Source organism: Haliaeetus albicilla, chromosome 13, assembly GCF_947461875.1.
Source record: "Haliaeetus albicilla chromosome 13, bHalAlb1.1, whole genome shotgun sequence".
Taxonomy (NCBI): Eukaryota; Metazoa; Chordata; class Aves; order Accipitriformes; family Accipitridae; genus Haliaeetus; species Haliaeetus albicilla.
In genome coordinates this window covers 21,260,331-21,277,716 of record NC_091495.1, presented here as the reverse complement: position 1 = coordinate 21,277,716, position 17,386 = coordinate 21,260,331, and the positions used below count along the sequence as shown (strand labels likewise).

Sequence of the window (17,386 nt, the reverse complement as noted above, 5' to 3'; positions counted from 1 at the left end):
TTCTTAAGTTGTTTTTTTCTTAGTAGTTTTTTTACTTCAAGAAAGAGACAAACTTTTCTATAACGGGTAGTTACATACCAAAGTCCACAGAACAGTGGCCACTGCTAATCATGGGCAACAATAAGGAGCTAGTATTGTAGCAACAGGTGTTGCTTTTCATGTGAGCCTTGCTTCTGATTTTCTATTTCCTGAACCACGCAATAGTGTCTAAGAGAGTATATAACATAATTATACAAGTACTTAGCTACCTTAAGGCTTCACAAGAACTACTAGGTAATTCTTGATAGTTATTTTAATCCTTATGGTAATAGTACTCTGAGTAGAATGACAATTTCTGTGCTTTTGTTGTTGTCTGTTATTCTGGGTATGATATTAATGGTATATCTGAACATTTTTTTATTAAAATATTCCTCCATTGTAACATCCCTGTGAAACTGAACAAGCTACTTTTAGAGGAAGAAAGTAGATGCAAGGTAAGGACTTTAGGTATAGTTCTACTGATTATTATGGTGCCTTAAAACTAGTTGCTCAATCCATGTGTAGATTTGAGCACACTAAATAAAACATTTAATTCTCTCTATATATTTAGGAGTGTTAAGATCTACAGAATGGGATTGATGGCAGCCAGCAAATGCAAGTGGTTGAGTATGCACCATAATAGGAAAACGTGGAGAGGGAGGATTTAGATGCTTTTTTGTAGCTCTGAATTATGGGCTTGGGATTCAGAAACCAAACCTTTCCTAGGCTTATGTACTAGCAGAGTAGAAAGGGAAAGAAAATGGAAGGAGCCATCTTTGCATAACAGCCTACTGCTCTGCAGTCAGCCATTAATATACTTTGGTTTGGGCCTTTTTAGAAATCCTCATCTAGGATTATTAACCTGCTAGTCCCTGGTCAGCAGGAGATAGACTGAGAAATTCCTATCTTCTATTGAAGAATGGTACCCATTCCCTATGAACTGCAGTGTTCCAGGGTTTAGGCACAGAATGAAGAGAAAATCTGACTCTGTTTCATTATGCTGAAGGTGTCTGATGGTAAATTAATTTTTTTTCCACTGAAAAAAATACTATCCACCACCCTCTGTTTTGCATTACTTCTGCAAACACACGTGTTAAAAATATTATGCATGATGAGGTATTTGTATAAAAATCATGTGAAAGTATTTATGTGAGCAATGATTTAAGACCTGGTACGGAAGTTTATGCAAGGCTTTTTGTAAGCTCAGTTGCTAAATGTGTGTGTATATTTTGCAAACTAAAAGTTAAACAAATAATTTATATTCTAAATATATTTCTATTTCTCAGTAATCAGATACTTAGTGACTATTAATATTTTAAGAATTTTATTTATTATATAGAAAGATGTTTACTCCATGAAATATAAATATATGGTAAATTATTTTTAAAAAATATTTCTGTAATCATCTTCAGCTTGACATTTGTAACCTATCATAAAATGTATATAAATGTCTATTATCTTAAGAACTTGAAGAGGACTTGATAAGACTATTAAATGTATATACCTGGGAAGTTGGTTTTGAGATGCTCTCATTTTTTGTGGTTTTATTCCCTACCTTGCTCTTCCTTCCAGTCTTCCTGAAAAGATGGACTTGAAAAATCTGGATTGTTATAAATGCAGATTTATTTTTTTTTTTGCAAATTTCAGATTTCAAAATGGAGGGGGTACAAAAAAATAATAAAGCAAGTTCAAACACTGGAGAAGATGCTGGGCCCAGTCTTGCTGCCGCAAATAGTGCTGGGTCTAATCTCACTGCAGAATGTTCTGTGCCTGCTCCCATTGCACTAGAAGATGTTGTAGCCAGATCTATTCGCCATACTCGAGAAATAGCAAGCTTTTCTTCTTCCCAAGAGTCTTTTTCTATTGCAAGCCGAAGGTTGTCTAGGTTCTGCCGGAGCACTAGTGGAGTTCTGTCCTTGCAAGAAGTTTTAAAAGAAAAACAGGTTTAGTATTCAATCTTAGGTCTTGAAATAGATTTCTGGTTCTTTTCTTAGATCATTAAACTCAGTTTATATTAGTTGTTTCTTTTTCTTTCTTTCTTTCTTTTTTCCTTTTTGTTTATACTGAATTCTTTTATTAAATTATTCCTGATAGAAAGTGAGTGAGTCTTTGTTTTTAATGTTTGCAGTATTTTAAGATTTTATTTTAAAGTAAAGGAAGGAAGCGGGAGATATTAACTGAATAATTTGCACTGAAGCAAAGCTGTACCCAGCTTAGTTCCTGCAAATATTTACCCACTCTAGATACTTTAGTTTTAAATTGATATTGTGACCTTTCTGTATTGATATAATAAATTGAAATACTCATTGTGAAAAATAAAACCAGTTAATATGGCACAGAAATATCTTAAAATCTAGCTGTAATATATTTAATATTTGCTTTTCCTTGAAATATCATCAGAGTTGACTTTATGTTTTATAATAGTTCTTAATAATTTGTTCTTCTGTTAGCCTCTGAAAATTTAGATTTTTTTAAAGAGTAGGGCTGTTATGTATTCTTATAACACAAGACAGTAGATTTCGGCATTAGTTGCAAGTTAAGTAGCAGGTCATTGTTGTGATTGCTTTGTGTATTTTTAGTTTGAAAGATGTTTAATGTTTTAGGCTCAATACAAAGAAGCAAGAGAATATCGAAGAAAAAAAGTTGATGCTTCATATAAATACATATTTGAAGTTCTCAGTCTCAGGCTAGGTTTAGACTTAACAACTGTGGAAGAAATGCTTTTGGATGCCCCTTCGGTGAGTCTGTTCTGTATGTTTGTTGATTTCAATTTTTAGTCAAAATATATAGCAGATTGCCCCTTTGATATGAAGTGTTATCCATCATTTAGGTTTTTTCCACCAGAAAATGTGGTTAAAAAGGCACACAATTAATCTAAAATGATACCTGACTAAATCATTCAGCTTATTTGCAAATCTGCCAGGAAACTATTCCCAGGGGTTTTGATTGTGGCTTTTTCGTCTTTCTTGCCTCAAGGAAAATACAGTAACTGCTGTTATTTTGACCCAAGGGATTCTTGTCACATCCACCAGTTCCATCAAGTTTCATCCCTTTCAGCCTGACATTATTATATTTTAAAGATGGTAGTTTTTATTTGTTAAGCAAGTCCTCACTGAAATGCCAGAGATTCTGCAAAAATGTGTAACTTCATAGGAACATTCTGAAAATTGGGTGTTACTTAGTAATAAGAGAGAAGATTAATTCTGCACCATTTAATTAATGAAATTACATTTGGAATGACCTGTTAAATAATTTCCGGGTTTGAGTGCTTTGTTTATTTTTGGATATTTAAAAGATGGGATAGTGGGCTTGTAGAGTGAATAGATCCCAAACCTGTGGAACTTGTGAAAGCTCAGTCATTCTTCATATGTCTTCAGTGCTGTGTCTTTCATAGTGTTTCAAAGTGCTTGAACAAACAGGAGCAACCAGCTAAACTGCTCTTTTAGTAGAGTATCAGAAGTCAGTATGGCTGTATGTGAAAAGATATGACCCTTGCCTTCTCTAATTGCATGATGTTATTTTTGTCTCTTAGAGATATTTCACTTAGCATTCAGAGCTCAGCCAGATATTGTCTCCTTTGATCAAATAAATCATTAGAACTTTAGCTGTTCACTTACAAGTCAAATTTAGTCCCAGATTTGTTGTTTACTGATATATATTGTGAAATGTGCTTAAACAGTCCTGGTTTTTCTGATGCTTATGCAACACAGAGGTGCTTTATACTGTTGTCAATCAGCTAACATTTCCTTTTTTTACAGTTGCTAAGTGGTAGATAGTTTTAGATCATCCTGACTTAATGTAAAACTGCTGATCTATGCTGTGTTTGATTAATTCAGACACTTGAAAACCTTTGTGTTCTTAAGGTGCTTTTTTAAAGCTTTGTTTTGGTTTGGGGGATTTTTTTTTTTTTTTTTTTGCTGTCACCAGGGCCATCTGAAAACTTTCTATTGTCAGAAATCTTCCAGTTTTAGTTTATTCATAAACAGTTTAGGCTGCTGGGGCTGTGTGAACATTGTCCTTTAACAAATTGTCAGTTAATAAATTCCCATATACATATCATGTCTTTGACATCTGTGAGTTAAGTTTTACCCTTTAAAGCATTAGCCTGTATGTGTATTCACACAGTGAGTGTTTGTACCACATGGACTTGAACCAGAAGCTATTTGTAGAAGCAGTACCTACAGGGACAGCTCACATCTTACCTCCTCTGTAAAACAATGCAAGTCCAAAAACTTGCTGTTTGCGTTTCTTTTCTTCTCAGGTTGGAGTGCTTTTTGTAGCAGTGAATCTTCTGATTTTTGTCATTGCCCTTTCAGTACTTTACCATTTATTTTTTTTATTTCACTATTGGAGGGGGTGTCTGTATTTTTCTCAGTTATTCACTAGTGCCTACTAACCAAAGTGAAAGCGCAGCAGGCATTTCTAGAGCAGTCTTGATTTTACTTCTTTTATTTTCTCACAATGTTGTCTTCTCAAAGGAATGGGTTTAAATTCTGTCCACCTGGATGTCACTCATTTTCCTATCACTGTTCTGATTCAGATTTTATATTTGTTTTTTTTGGGGGGGGGGGGGAATCATGCTCATAAAAAAAAAAAAAAAAAAAAAAGTACCACACCTAGGGGTGTTGTGTATGCTTTTTGCTTGAACAGGTGATGCATCTCCAGACATACTTACTAGCTAAATTTTGCCAAAAGGGGGGGCGGGAATGGGAGGAAACAAGACCTCTCACTACCAAGGTTGAGCCCTTCACTTGGACAGTTTGAATGCCCAGTCACATCTTGTTGAGTTAGTCATCCTTGCAGGTAACTACAGAGACTGTGAAAGAAGCTGGATTTTGACCACATCAATCAGTACCTTCTGATCTCCTCCAAACCTTCTTTCAATGCTTTTTAGAGCTTTGTTCACTTTCTGCTAAATCACATATCCTGGTTTTACCAGGATGCACAAATTGCCTAGGGCAGCTTGAAAATTCAGGTTTTGGAAACCCTAGTTATAATTTCAGGCAAGTTCTTCAAAGTGATAATCCATACACAAACAGTGTTTGTTTCAAAGCTTTGCATCCTTACTATCCAAAGCACCTTGTATAACATGACAAAATCAAAATGGCTATCTAGAGACCTGTAGTGTGTTAGGGTGGCCGGTTTATGGACAGGTACAGCAAGCTGATTATGGGGCAGCGTGGTCTCCCTCAGATGTGATCTCCTTGTCCTTCCAGATGTCAGCAAAATCTTTGTCATTGTGAAAAGATTTTGGAGCCAACTTGGCCAATTCATGTCTCCAGAATAAAATCCTCATGTGTCATGTTAGTCCTCTTTTACAAATTAATCTTTTACATTTAGGGGTAGAGTAGCAATAGTAGGGTATGTCAAGTCATGCAAATCAGCTGTGTATGTTTCTAAGGCTCTTATGACCAGTTACTTCCAGTTGATACTTTAGACTTAAAGATCTCTGTGAGTGACAGAATATTCTCCAGTTTCTCTGCATTACTGGACAAGACCATAGTTATATATATATATATAACTGATATACAGTTATCAGGAGCTAGGTCACCTGTGTGTGCAGGTTCAGTACTTGAAGGCAATATTTGAAATATCTATTATGTTGTTTTATAACTCCTCACAGTATTTGAGGATAAACATTATGTGCCACCAAAACTTTAAACAGTGGTGTGGTCAAATTATTTTTGCATGTCTTAAAGGCACATAAAATATTTTGAGTAACAAGTACTTATTTTTTTATTTAACAGTTGGAAGCCTTTGATTCTTTTTTTGCTAAGGGAGGAAGTAAAACACTGAAAGTTTTCTATCAAGAAGGAGAAGCACCAGGAATAGGTAAATTTTTAGCAATATTAATACAGGGAGATATGATAGTGCCTTCTATTATTAATTTTGTTTAATGTTTCCCAGAATAAAATCTGGTTTTACTTGTTCATAATTTTGAAGCCTTTTGCTATAAGGACTGAAAATTCATATTTTAAATGCTTGCTTTAAGTCAAATTGTTTAGAAAAATTTCAGTCAATTTTAGCCATTCTTGGATGGAAGGCTATAAAAAGATAAGTTCTTCTGAAATCTTAAATTGGTTACAACTTTTTCTTACAGGAGTTATGCCTTCAGTTCATTAGAAAGCAATTTCATAAAACCTGTCTGAATTTGCATTCATAAATATTTGAAATTTTTTAGTTTTCACATGCTCAGTAGAGAATTAGAATTTAATGTCTAAAATCCCTAATGATTCTCTAAGCACTGAACCTGCTGTTCCCTTACCTGTTTATATGAAATCATCAAATTGCATAGGATTATACCCACAGTGGACCTGAGGGTATCTCATATTCTCTGTTTTCTCACTTAGGCATGACATTTTGTTTGATAGGGTGAACGCGAATAAACAAAGTACCTTGGTCACCAGCAAATTAACCCAAAATGAGGGTTCCTCACTATGAAGGCAGTAAGGCACTGGAACAGTTTGCTCAGAGAAGTTGTGGATGCCCCATCCCTGGAAGTGTTCAAGGTCAAGTTGGATGGGACTTTGAGCAATCTCATCTAGTGGAAGATATCCCTGCCCACAGCAGGGGGGTTGGAACTAGATGATGTTTAGGGTCCCTTCCAACCCAAACCTTTCTATGATGGACCTGAGCAAGTTCCCTTTTCAGTGCAGTACAATGTGCCAAAATTGCTTTGTAAGACATATGTTATATGTTTGGCGTAGATTAATTGTGTGGTTAATTACAGCCAAAAATTCCGCTGATTTTGATTCTCTTACACACAAAAGAAGAAAATAAATGTTTTCTATGTTGAATTTTATTTCACTATGTTGATTTTAAGCATTTGATAATACCATTACTTTCAAAAATAGTGACACCTATGAAATTCTTTTCAGAATGTGGTCGGACAATTCCAGGAGTTGTAAAAGGAAGTAAAATGATGCAATTGTATGTGGATAATACACCAGACAAATTCATAGGACTATGCTTATTTTTTGTTCGTTGTAAGAATGACAGCCCTTTAAGTGCAAAAACTATGCATGAGGTATTCTTTTGTATTTTAAAAACTAAAAACTTTAAAAGTAGTTATTTTTGTTTCATTATTTGTTTCGCTATTGTCACGTAACTAAAGTTGCTGGTAACTGCGTTTTTTGAACGTTAAGCTATATCATGCTCTTTCCTTTTTGGGTAGACAATGAATAGCTGTATTACTTCAGCAAATACTCAGGATATCTTGTGAATTCAGCATCTTACAGGACTCTTGTTAAAGAAGTCAGCATTTAGATTAATTTCTCATTCTCCTTGCTGTTTTTGAAGAACTTAAAGCCACCAAGTATATTTTAGATGGCATCAAAATCTCTAAACTAGAATGACTCACTGAGAAGACTTTATTGCATATACCAGGAGAGGAAAAGTTTACTTGTACCTTTCTCTTTTATGTGTCTTTGAATGTGTGAAATACACTTTTATCCTATGCAAATTATGTAGCATGAGCTTTTCTGGTTTACAAAACAAATTCTTAGATAAGTGTGGGCTTCATTCTCAGTTATAGCTACACGTCTTAATACTTGGGCAGTACTCAAGGGACTGTAAATTTGTAAGAATCAGTCCTATACATATATCTTCTAATTAATATGATTTCAAATTCTTCAGACAGAAAATCCATTATTAATTTATATACTTTATATTATATATTAAAAATGTTTTACTCCTTTTGAGAGCTAAGAAGGTGAAGGGGGAAGAGCACTACTAGAAGAAAGATACAAAAACTGTCTTTATCAAGAGTCTCAATATTGGTCATAAATATTACCTTTGCATTAAATTCCTTACTGAAGTGATAATAAAAGGGAATTTATGTTCTAGGAAGTTAGTTACATGAAATATGCTAATATTTGCTGATTTGAAGGACATTTAAAATGTTGGAATATTAAAAATAGTCAGAACTTAGGAAGTTTAGTTTTGGAGAGTAGACAAAAATTTCATCTGAACCAAAGTAATATACATTCAGTCAAATAATTGCTTCTAATATAATTTCAGATATGGACGTTCAGAGCATTTTTGCTACATGTGTTTCATTACTTAGTACCTAATTGTAGATGGGGATATGTGGAATATTTTTAATTGTTATGTACTATTTAAAAATTTCCAAACTTTCTGTATGATAGGGAAATAACTGAAATAAAAAAAAAATATAGCCTGGCAGCCTTTTAAAACTGTATTAAATCAGTATTGACTTCTCTTTTTTTATTGAAAACAGTATCTTATGGTCACATTGTAGGATTCAGTATTTTGTAAAGATTTTGTCTCCTTAAATTAAAGTTTTCATTGGCAAATTGGAGTGCCTTTATAAAAAGAATACACTGATTTTATAATACTGTTTCCAGTCTAAGTTACTGCATTACTAACAATCATTCTGTTACAATCCAGGATATATTCTTTGGTGTTTTGGATGCCACTGAAGGACTCCTATGTGGTGTTAGGAATATGATAGAAAAGGTTTTTCTCCCTGCTATCCTCACAACAAATAATTGGGGTGCTTTAAGTCAGACCAAACAGGATACAAAAGACAAACAGAATTTCGTGGAAACAATTAACAGATACCTTTCATTTTTAGAAGGTAATCATTGCATTTAGGAAGAAATCAAACTACAGGTATTGTACTTAAGAATTTATGTTTAAAAGCAGTGGTACATAGATAAGGAACTTTTCATGTTCTGCAAGAAAAATAAAATTATCCATTACTTGCATAATAAATACAGGAGTAGGTTATTTACTTAACACTCTAGTGATATATTACTTTTAAAGAATGTTGTGGTTTAACCCCAGTCAGCAACTAAGCACCATGCAGCCACTCGCTCACTTCCCCCCTGCCCAGTGGGATGGGGAGAGAATCGGGAAAAGAAAAAGTAAAACTCATGGGTTAAGATAAGAACAGAAAATAATGCTGCTAATAACAATAGTAAAATTACAATAATAAAAGAATTGGAATATACAAAACAAGTGATGCATGATGCAATTGCTTGCCGACTGATGCCCAGTTAGTTCCTGAGCAGTGATCTGCTTCCTCTGCTAACTTCCCCCAGTTTATATACTTGGCATGATGTCACATGGTATGGAATATCCCTTTGGCCAGTCTGGGTCAGCTGCCCTCGCTGTGTCTCCTCACAGCTTCTTGTGCCCCTCCAACCTTCTTGCTGGCTGGGCATGAGAAGCTGAAAAATCCTCGACTTGTTGCCAAGTAGTGTTTATACTAACTGAAAACATCAGTGTGTTATCAACATTCTTCTCATACTGAATCCAAAACAAAACAGTATAGCAGCTACTAGAAAGAAAATTAACTCTATCCCAGCTGATACCAGGACAAGGAGGAACACTGGATTTAAAATAAGAATCTTCTGCTTTATGTGACTGCAGTAAAATGGCTATTACATTGAAACAACACTGACTGCAGACATATATTCCCAAATTTAAATGCTTAAACTGGTAGAAATTAATTTTAGAGTCTTAATTGGTTCTGTATTGTAATTGCTTTTTCCCCCCCCCTCCAGGGGCTATAATAAGCATTGAAGGAACTGTTGAGTTGAAAAAAATAGATTACATTAATTTTTCTAAACTCCAGTCCTTTGAGAAAGTAACTGCAGCAGCTGATAATCCTGACATGGTTCAGCAGCTAGAAGAAGTACTTATGATATGGTATAGACAAATTGAACAGGTAAGTTGTTGTTTTAACACATCAATCCAGCATGAATATGAATAGCTATTTATAAATTATATGAGACTTGCCTAAAGTTAGATGGAGGCTTCAGCTGCATCTCCACCTGAGTAAGACAAGTGCTTCACTTCTATGCACAAGTTAAGTAGGTAGTCCTTATCCCTAGGAACTTAGTCTAGCAAGAATAAGAGTTTCTGAACAGTTAATGCACAAATAGTAAGAAGGAGAGGACAGAAGGATGCAGGAGTAATAACACTGGTGAGGACCACATATATATATATATATATATATATATACACACAGTTAGGTATACTCTATACATTACCTATTAAGTTTCTGCTGCCAGTCATGGTATGAGACACTACTCTTTGCAAGATCTTTGACTGAGCCCAATAGGGCATTTTTGATCCTGTGTAAATCCTAAATGGTAAGGTCTCAGTTATCCAAGTAATTGGTGTCTGAGACTTCTGTGATAAAGCACTGAACCCTTTGTCAAAATACAGAATCTGTGTAGACTGGACATACTTTACTTGTAAGGGCATACTATGTTTAGTGTGTTTAGCTCATGAGAATAAAAATGTAAAAGACATGTAAAAAGAGCTGACTGCACTTTTACCAACATACAAATGAGTACGTTTATGACTTTACATCTGATATTTCATGTTTTTATTAAAATAGTTCAAGTTTTTACAAGTGAAGTTACATTTGGTGCTTTTCAATCCATAGAGTCTGATTAAAGAAAAAATATGGGTATATGCTGAAATTCACCCAGTTTATGACAGCAGTTGAACATATGTATTGGTTGTCTTCATTTCAGTTTGAGAATATGATTAAATTCAAACTTAGGATGCTTTTCCAAATCAGAACCATTTTCATGTGTCAATAACTGCAAGCTTGTTCCTTTTTAAGTTAGTAGCTTCAGAGTGTTTCTTCTCTCCTTTATAAGGATTTGTCTATTCTCTATAGTAGATGTTTGGGTTTTTTTCAAATTGGTTGCAGGTTCTGCTTGAGAGTAAGCAGATGAGGAAAGAAGCTGATGATTCAGGTCCACTGACTGAACTAGAGCACTGGAAATGTATGTCTGCTAAATTTAATTTTATTATTGAGCAGATCAAAGGACCAAACTGCAAAGCTGTCATTAACGTTCTGAGTGTTGGACATTCTAAACTACTAAGGGTAATTATTTTTTTTCTTATGTTATTTTTTTACTATAGTAGACAAAGCTTGCGATAATTATTCTGTTTCATTGCATCTAAGAGAGATTTCCTGAGAAGAATTAAGAGAGGAAAATTTAGATGTGGTGCTGGTGTGCTTAATATTTTAAGAGAAAGAACAAGGCATTTTTAGAGATATAGATAAAAATTACCATAAATGAAATTAACTTTTATTGCTGGCTTTGACAATCCCTTTAAAAAATTAATTTACCAGGGTTTACTTCTGGCACATCAGTGCAAGTTAAAGAAATAGTTCACTATGTATGAAGTTTTTTTACAGTACTGTTTTCCCTCTAGATGTGGCAAGAGTTAGATGCCAGAATCACAGATGCAGCAAATGAATCGAAAGATAATGTGAAATACTTATGCACACTTGAAAAAGTTTGTCAGCCACTTTACAACTATGATCTTGTAAGTATGCCTTTCATCATTCTTTAAACAAAGTTTAGGTATTTACTTATGAATGCCCGGGGCAAATGAAATCATCTTTGTATTTGCTCAAAAGTAAATTTTCTAATTTACTTTTCTATTTTTCTGATTTTTTTTTTTTCTAAACACCTGTCAAGCTAAATGTTAAAGCATTAGTTTATTCTATATTACATAAAATATGTATTTATTGATAAATACATATGATTGCCTAGTAATTCAGTCCTGCTGCCAATATTATATTTAAAAGGAGCTAAAACAGATACATATTTTATAATAAAAGAATCTTAAAATATGTCTTTCACTGAAAATTCCATACGTGTCAATGAACAATCACACAGCTGTAACCAAAATAACAAAATTTCAGTTATATAGAGAATAATGAAACTTAATGGGGTCCTAAATGGGTAAATTAATATTTTGATATTAAAAACAGTATTAGCTAGTTCTGTTTGCAGAACTACCAGCTAGTCAGAATTTAAATAATTGGTTGTCCTTATAGACTAGTCATCCCTAGTTCAAGGTAACAGTTATTAGGTTTAATATTAAATACTAATTATTATAACAGGTATATATTTCTATTGATTGGTGCAGAATAGGGTGGAAGGAGGAAATAGCCTAGGAAAAATTGCTTCTTCTGCTCTGTTTTTTAGTCCCCCTTGTTTTAGTCCTACCTGCCTCCAGTTCTATGTTAGGAAGAGTTGCATTTCTTTTGAATTGCTGGCAGCTTAGGATCTTACTTCAAAGTTTTAACTGAGGGGAAGAAAAAAGTCTGTGATAATATATGACATAGAACTGGTACTGCATGTTGTAGTAGGTGAGAGGAGTATGATAAACAGTATTACCAAGACGCTGTTTATCTTCAGCTCTTCAGAGTATCACTGGAGGGTGCCAGATACCGGGCCATAATGACGAGCTGCTTCACATGAATTATTAAGATAAAATTATTTTTATCTTAAACAAAGAGACGTTTGTGGGTGGAAACGCATTAAAGAGTTCATCATTTTACTAATACGGGATAGTTAACTATAGTTCTTTGTTTAATCTGGAACAATTTGCATAAATCTGAATTTATGTTTCGTTTCTTGGAACATCGTTCCAGATATCAAGATAATTTAGGTAGGATTTTGTATGGTATTCAACTTAAAAATAGTGACATCCAGGTTAAATATATCCTGTTTTAAAAAGAAATACATTCCGGATTGAGTTGAAGTTAATATCTGATATTGAAAAGTATTTTAAATGTTAGTAGATTGGGAATGGGGTACATGCAGATTTAATATGAAATTTAGTGTGTGTGTAAAATATGGCATTTAGTGTATGCAGTATCACACATAGTCACATTTGTAGCTGAAGTGGGTTACTGTATGAAAATTTAGACTGAGCGTTTAACTCAGGTTTTGACTCAGAGAAATCTATAGTCCACTATTCAGGGGTTTATTTTTTTGTCAAGGATTAAAAAAGAAAACCAGTAGACTCAGAATCTCCTGATTCCTTTTGGGGGGAGGAGCGGGGAAGGGTGATGAACAACATGTGCATACTGACAGTTGTTTTTATACCATATAGCCTTTCTTTCACACTCTTCTCTGCCAAATGCAAATGCCTGCTATATTTAGCCAGAGTATTAGTGTGTTTACTTTGAGTTTGAAGCCCGAAAGTGGCTTCTCTGTTGAGGAGTGACAGTCAAAATTACTTTTTCTTGATGTTCTGAATTGCAGTCTCTGATAAGTCCCTGATAATGTTAATGAATTATCATTTTTTACCTTTTTTCTTTTTTTTTTTCCAAAATACTTTAGAAGTGATTGAATTACAGAACACTTGTAATACCATGGTTTGATTTTACTCATGTGAACAATGATTTCATGAAACATGTGAAAGATTTAGATGCTTCACATGATGATTGAATGAATTAGGCACTTGTCACAATGTTAATTTCATTGATAATTACTTCATGAGTTTTTTGAAATGTCTGAATGAAATATTTTACGTAATGATTGTAATCACAATGTCATTGCACAGAGTATATTTAACAGCTGTATCTGAAGGAAAACAAAAGCATTAATCACAACCACTGTCAGCTGCCGGAAGAATATTTTCTTTTGTGCCAAAAAATGCAACCTGTACTTTTTGAATAAATGTTCAATTTTGATCATCAAAATAACATATTAAAATATTTATATTAATATCTTTAATCTGATTTCTCACCAAATCATCTATGAGTTTTATTGTTTTTATTAGTTAAGGTTTAAAAAATTATTGAGTATGATTAGCTTTTTTTTTTTTTTCTTTTTACAAGAAACTTTTGTTAACATGCCATGGCATTTTGAAGACTGGTTCATGTGATTTAGGAAAAAATGTAATTTAGAAGTTGTGAATAGAATAGAAATATAGTTGCTAAGAATAGAAAGTAAGTTTTTTCTCAAAACTCTGCTTTAAGGTATCAATGATACATGGAATACCAAACTTGATAAATACTATTCGAATGATTCACAGTGTTTCAAGATATTATAATAGTTCTGAGAGGATGACATCATTGTTTATAAAGGTAAATATATTAAGTAATATTCATTATAAAAACTATGTGATTTTTCAGAAAAAAAATTGTTTAAATCAGTAGGACATTTGTTAAAGAATGGTAATAAATAGTGGGTGTCTGCATGGGAAAGGAGGATAAGTCTGTTGATCAGGAGATGACTGAACTTGGATTAGAGACTTGTCTTCTGGAAGGAACTTTGTTGTTATTCTTGGTTCAGCAAAATTAATTTTTTTCTTATCTTCTTGATTAATCTCCTGATTTGGATTAATCTGCTCAGTTGTTTCCTAAGTCACTGAATCCACAAAGACTCTGTTATTATCAACCTTGAATACCTAATTAAGCAGATAGCCATCAGTTTGACTAGGCTATTCCTCCAAAAAGTATGAAAGACAAAAGGTTACCTGTTTTCAGAAGCAAGTCATACTTGAAAAGCTAATTGAATATCAGGTCGTAAATTTTTTCCACCTTAAACAAAAAATAAAGACCAGCTCAATAATTATACTAAAGTATTTTGCGGAATCTAGTTATTCACTGCAGGAAAACATGGTTTGTGTAATGGTTATAGAACAAAGAAATCCTTTATAACTAAAATACACGCCTCCAGTAAGCATATAGGGGAAATTGATAGTAGACCCTTGTTATACCACCTTTTTTTTTTTACTTTTTTTTTGAACACCCCAGGTAAAGTGTAAAGTTTTGTTACAATTCAGTTTGAACTAGGATATTAAGAAATATGTGCTTTTTTGAGGCTAAATTTATCCATGGCTGTGGCTGTTTTCCATACATCAGATGTTAGGTATGGATTATGCAGCAATGTTTATGTTGCCTGTTATGTAATTGGGTTTTTTATATGTTTGTGTATTTATACTTGCTAGTGTCTATTATTTAATGGTCTAAGGGATTGAGCATTTCACTGCAGAGGCTAATAACAAACTGCTTACATGAAGCTGTGCTAAGAAATAGCAAGGAACGGTTTTGCAAAACAGGCACATTTCCTTATAAGCTTGAGACCTACTTGTTTTCATTTGTCTGCGCCAGGTTACAAATCAAATGGTCACGACCTGTAGAGCATATATTACAGATGGTGGCTTGTCTTGTGTCTGGGAGCAGGAGGCATCAACAGTGATTGAAAAAATTAAGGTTTGTATTTTGGTATTTTATTATTTACCTACCAAACCTATTGATTACCTATTGATATGCACAAGGAAGTCCATATCAATATCTAGCAAGTACTTCACACCTCTTTACTGTTTTATTTAATGATACTTTGAGTGTTTTCCCATTTCTTAGCCCACTGGCATTTGTTGAAATTAGAATGGCCTCATCTTTGTCAGGGTGGTCTGTTGCTGACCTTGAAATTGGCATCTTCACCATATGTGCGACCAAGGAATCTTGTCATCCTGCATAATCCACATTCTTCCTTCTTGAGGGTTTCTGATATGGTACCATCTTCCTCTACCATGGAGAACCTGGTATTTGAATAGACCCCCATTTTGTGACACCCCCCCCCCCCTTTTCACACCATGAAAGTTCAGTGCTAAGAAAGTCTTCCTTTTCTTCAGCTGATGGTGACATATTAAGAACAAATGAAGTATGTGCAATATGCCATGGCAAAATACATCCAGCTGTGGGGTTACTGGTTGCCAATACTGATTTCATTTCCACCTTCTCCTTTATCAGATCTTAGCTACTGACTTCTTATCTTACCCTGAAAGGCATAGGATTTCGTAGTCCTTTAAAAATTAGGTCCAGAGGTACAAAAGAAAATGTATTGAATGTATCTTTCCTGACCTGACAGGATGATATGATTCTAATAATTCATCTATTTAATTGTGGTCATCTTGTGAGTATTCTACAGCTGACAAGCCCTCATTATTCTATGAGAGAAATATAAACCCAGTTTCTAATCATGGTGATCAGTCTTCATTCTAGTATCTGTATATTCTTGAAGACCTGAACATTCCTTTCAAAGAGGACCTTTTCTCATGTCCTGTAATTCATAGCCAATTGTTGTATATACCTATATATTCAGACAGTCTGGTGACTGCCAGTATATTGTGATAACGTGTGCTTTCTGTTCCAAGAACTGACAGAAGATTTTGTATTCCAAAGATTATAGACTTTACATTTCATACCAGTCATTATTTTTACATCTGAAAAGGTCTTAGTATTTTAAGTAAATAATCGACTGAGAGATTATTTTTCAATCTCACTTTAACTCAGACTTGTCAACACACATTCATTTGTATAACAAATTTCCTTTAAGTCCCCTGGCAGTTCCAGATGGACTACCCTGTTATGCCAAATTCCGTCCTTATCTAGAGGACAGTCTGACCATTCTTAAGCAAGCTAATGGCTTTTCTTAATATTCAAATGTCTCCTTTAGAGCAGGACTCATCACCTGCTTTTCACTGGGCTCTAAACCACTCTTTACTTTAACAAGAACTAAAACTTCCCTGTTCTTTTTTTGGTGAGTCATTTCCCAGTGTTACATCTTTCACTGTACTGTAGTGTTGTATGTTCATATGTTGCAAATATTTGTTACACATAGTGAAAGAAAACCACTGTATGTAAATCATTACTGCTTGTTGACTGAAACTAGATTCAGTGGTAATTAACCACTTTAGAATGACAGTAGGTTTGAGTTCTCCAGTCTCTCAGCCTTAAGCATAGTGTAATGAGTATGGTATTTATTCCTTCACTTTTTAGGACTGCATGTTTCTGTTGAAAGAATATCAGAAATGCTTTCATGAAACAAAGCAAGAGATTTTGGAAACTCTAGGAGAAAAGACATTTGAAGTATCGGAAATGTACATTTTTGGAAAATCTGAAGCTTTTTGTAGGAGATTAGAAAAAGTGAGTATACTGTGTGCTGTTATTATTGGTAGAAAAGGAGGGCTTCTCTAAAGAACAGTTTACAAGGTGAACATTTGTCAACATGCATGCTCTTAATCATCCTGTGAAAGAGTTTGTAACTCTTTATTGAGAGAAATTAGGCACTTCCACAGAGTAAGTCATCCCAATACTTCAGGCAATTACCTTACAGTGGCCTTCAGAATTTGTTAATTTAATTCTGTTAGTGTGGAGAGAAATAATCCAATTGATCTTGATCTAGATCATTATTTTAGGAGGTTTAAAATTATGTGAAAAATAACACACCTTTTGCTTTTTTGAATGGTGTCCTAAGGCATTAAAAATTCTTGTTACTGCCAAACACAGTTCTTCAGATGATTTTGCTGCTTGGTGTGGTCTTAACATTTTGCTTGTTAATACAATGAAAGAATTTTGAACTAGCATTCATAGAGTTTGTGGGGAAAAGATAATAGGTGCTCCTTGGTGCTGAATAAGGTCAAGCAAGGGATAAGAGGATAATGGGGCAATCATCACAGGGTAGGAATTCTGAGAGTCTGATGTTTTCTTTATCATGCAGTATATATACTAATCTGTATGGTCAGGTTTTTTTATTCTGTGAATGCATATGTCATGTTTTAACTCTTT

General features: G+C 34.0%; 1 protein-coding gene across 1 annotated transcript in view; it reads left to right on the top strand.

Moving 5' to 3' along the window:
- Nucleotides 1–6,896: 6,896 nt before the first annotated feature.
- DNAH8 (dynein axonemal heavy chain 8) overlaps nt 6,897–17,386 on the top strand; it is a 158,301-nt gene continuing 147,811 nt past the window's right edge. Inside the window, exons 1-8 of the mRNA XM_069800374.1 lie at nt 6,897–7,045; nt 8,428–8,617; nt 9,549–9,712; nt 10,712–10,888; nt 11,224–11,337; nt 13,790–13,897; nt 14,927–15,028; nt 16,598–16,744. Of these exons, the coding sequence (XP_069656475.1) occupies nt 6,938–7,045; nt 8,428–8,617; nt 9,549–9,712; nt 10,712–10,888; nt 11,224–11,337; nt 13,790–13,897; nt 14,927–15,028; nt 16,598–16,744 (1,110 nt within the window). The 5' untranslated portion in view covers nt 6,897–6,937. The remainder of the gene's footprint in view (nt 7,046–8,427; nt 8,618–9,548; nt 9,713–10,711; nt 10,889–11,223; nt 11,338–13,789; nt 13,898–14,926; nt 15,029–16,597; nt 16,745–17,386) is intronic.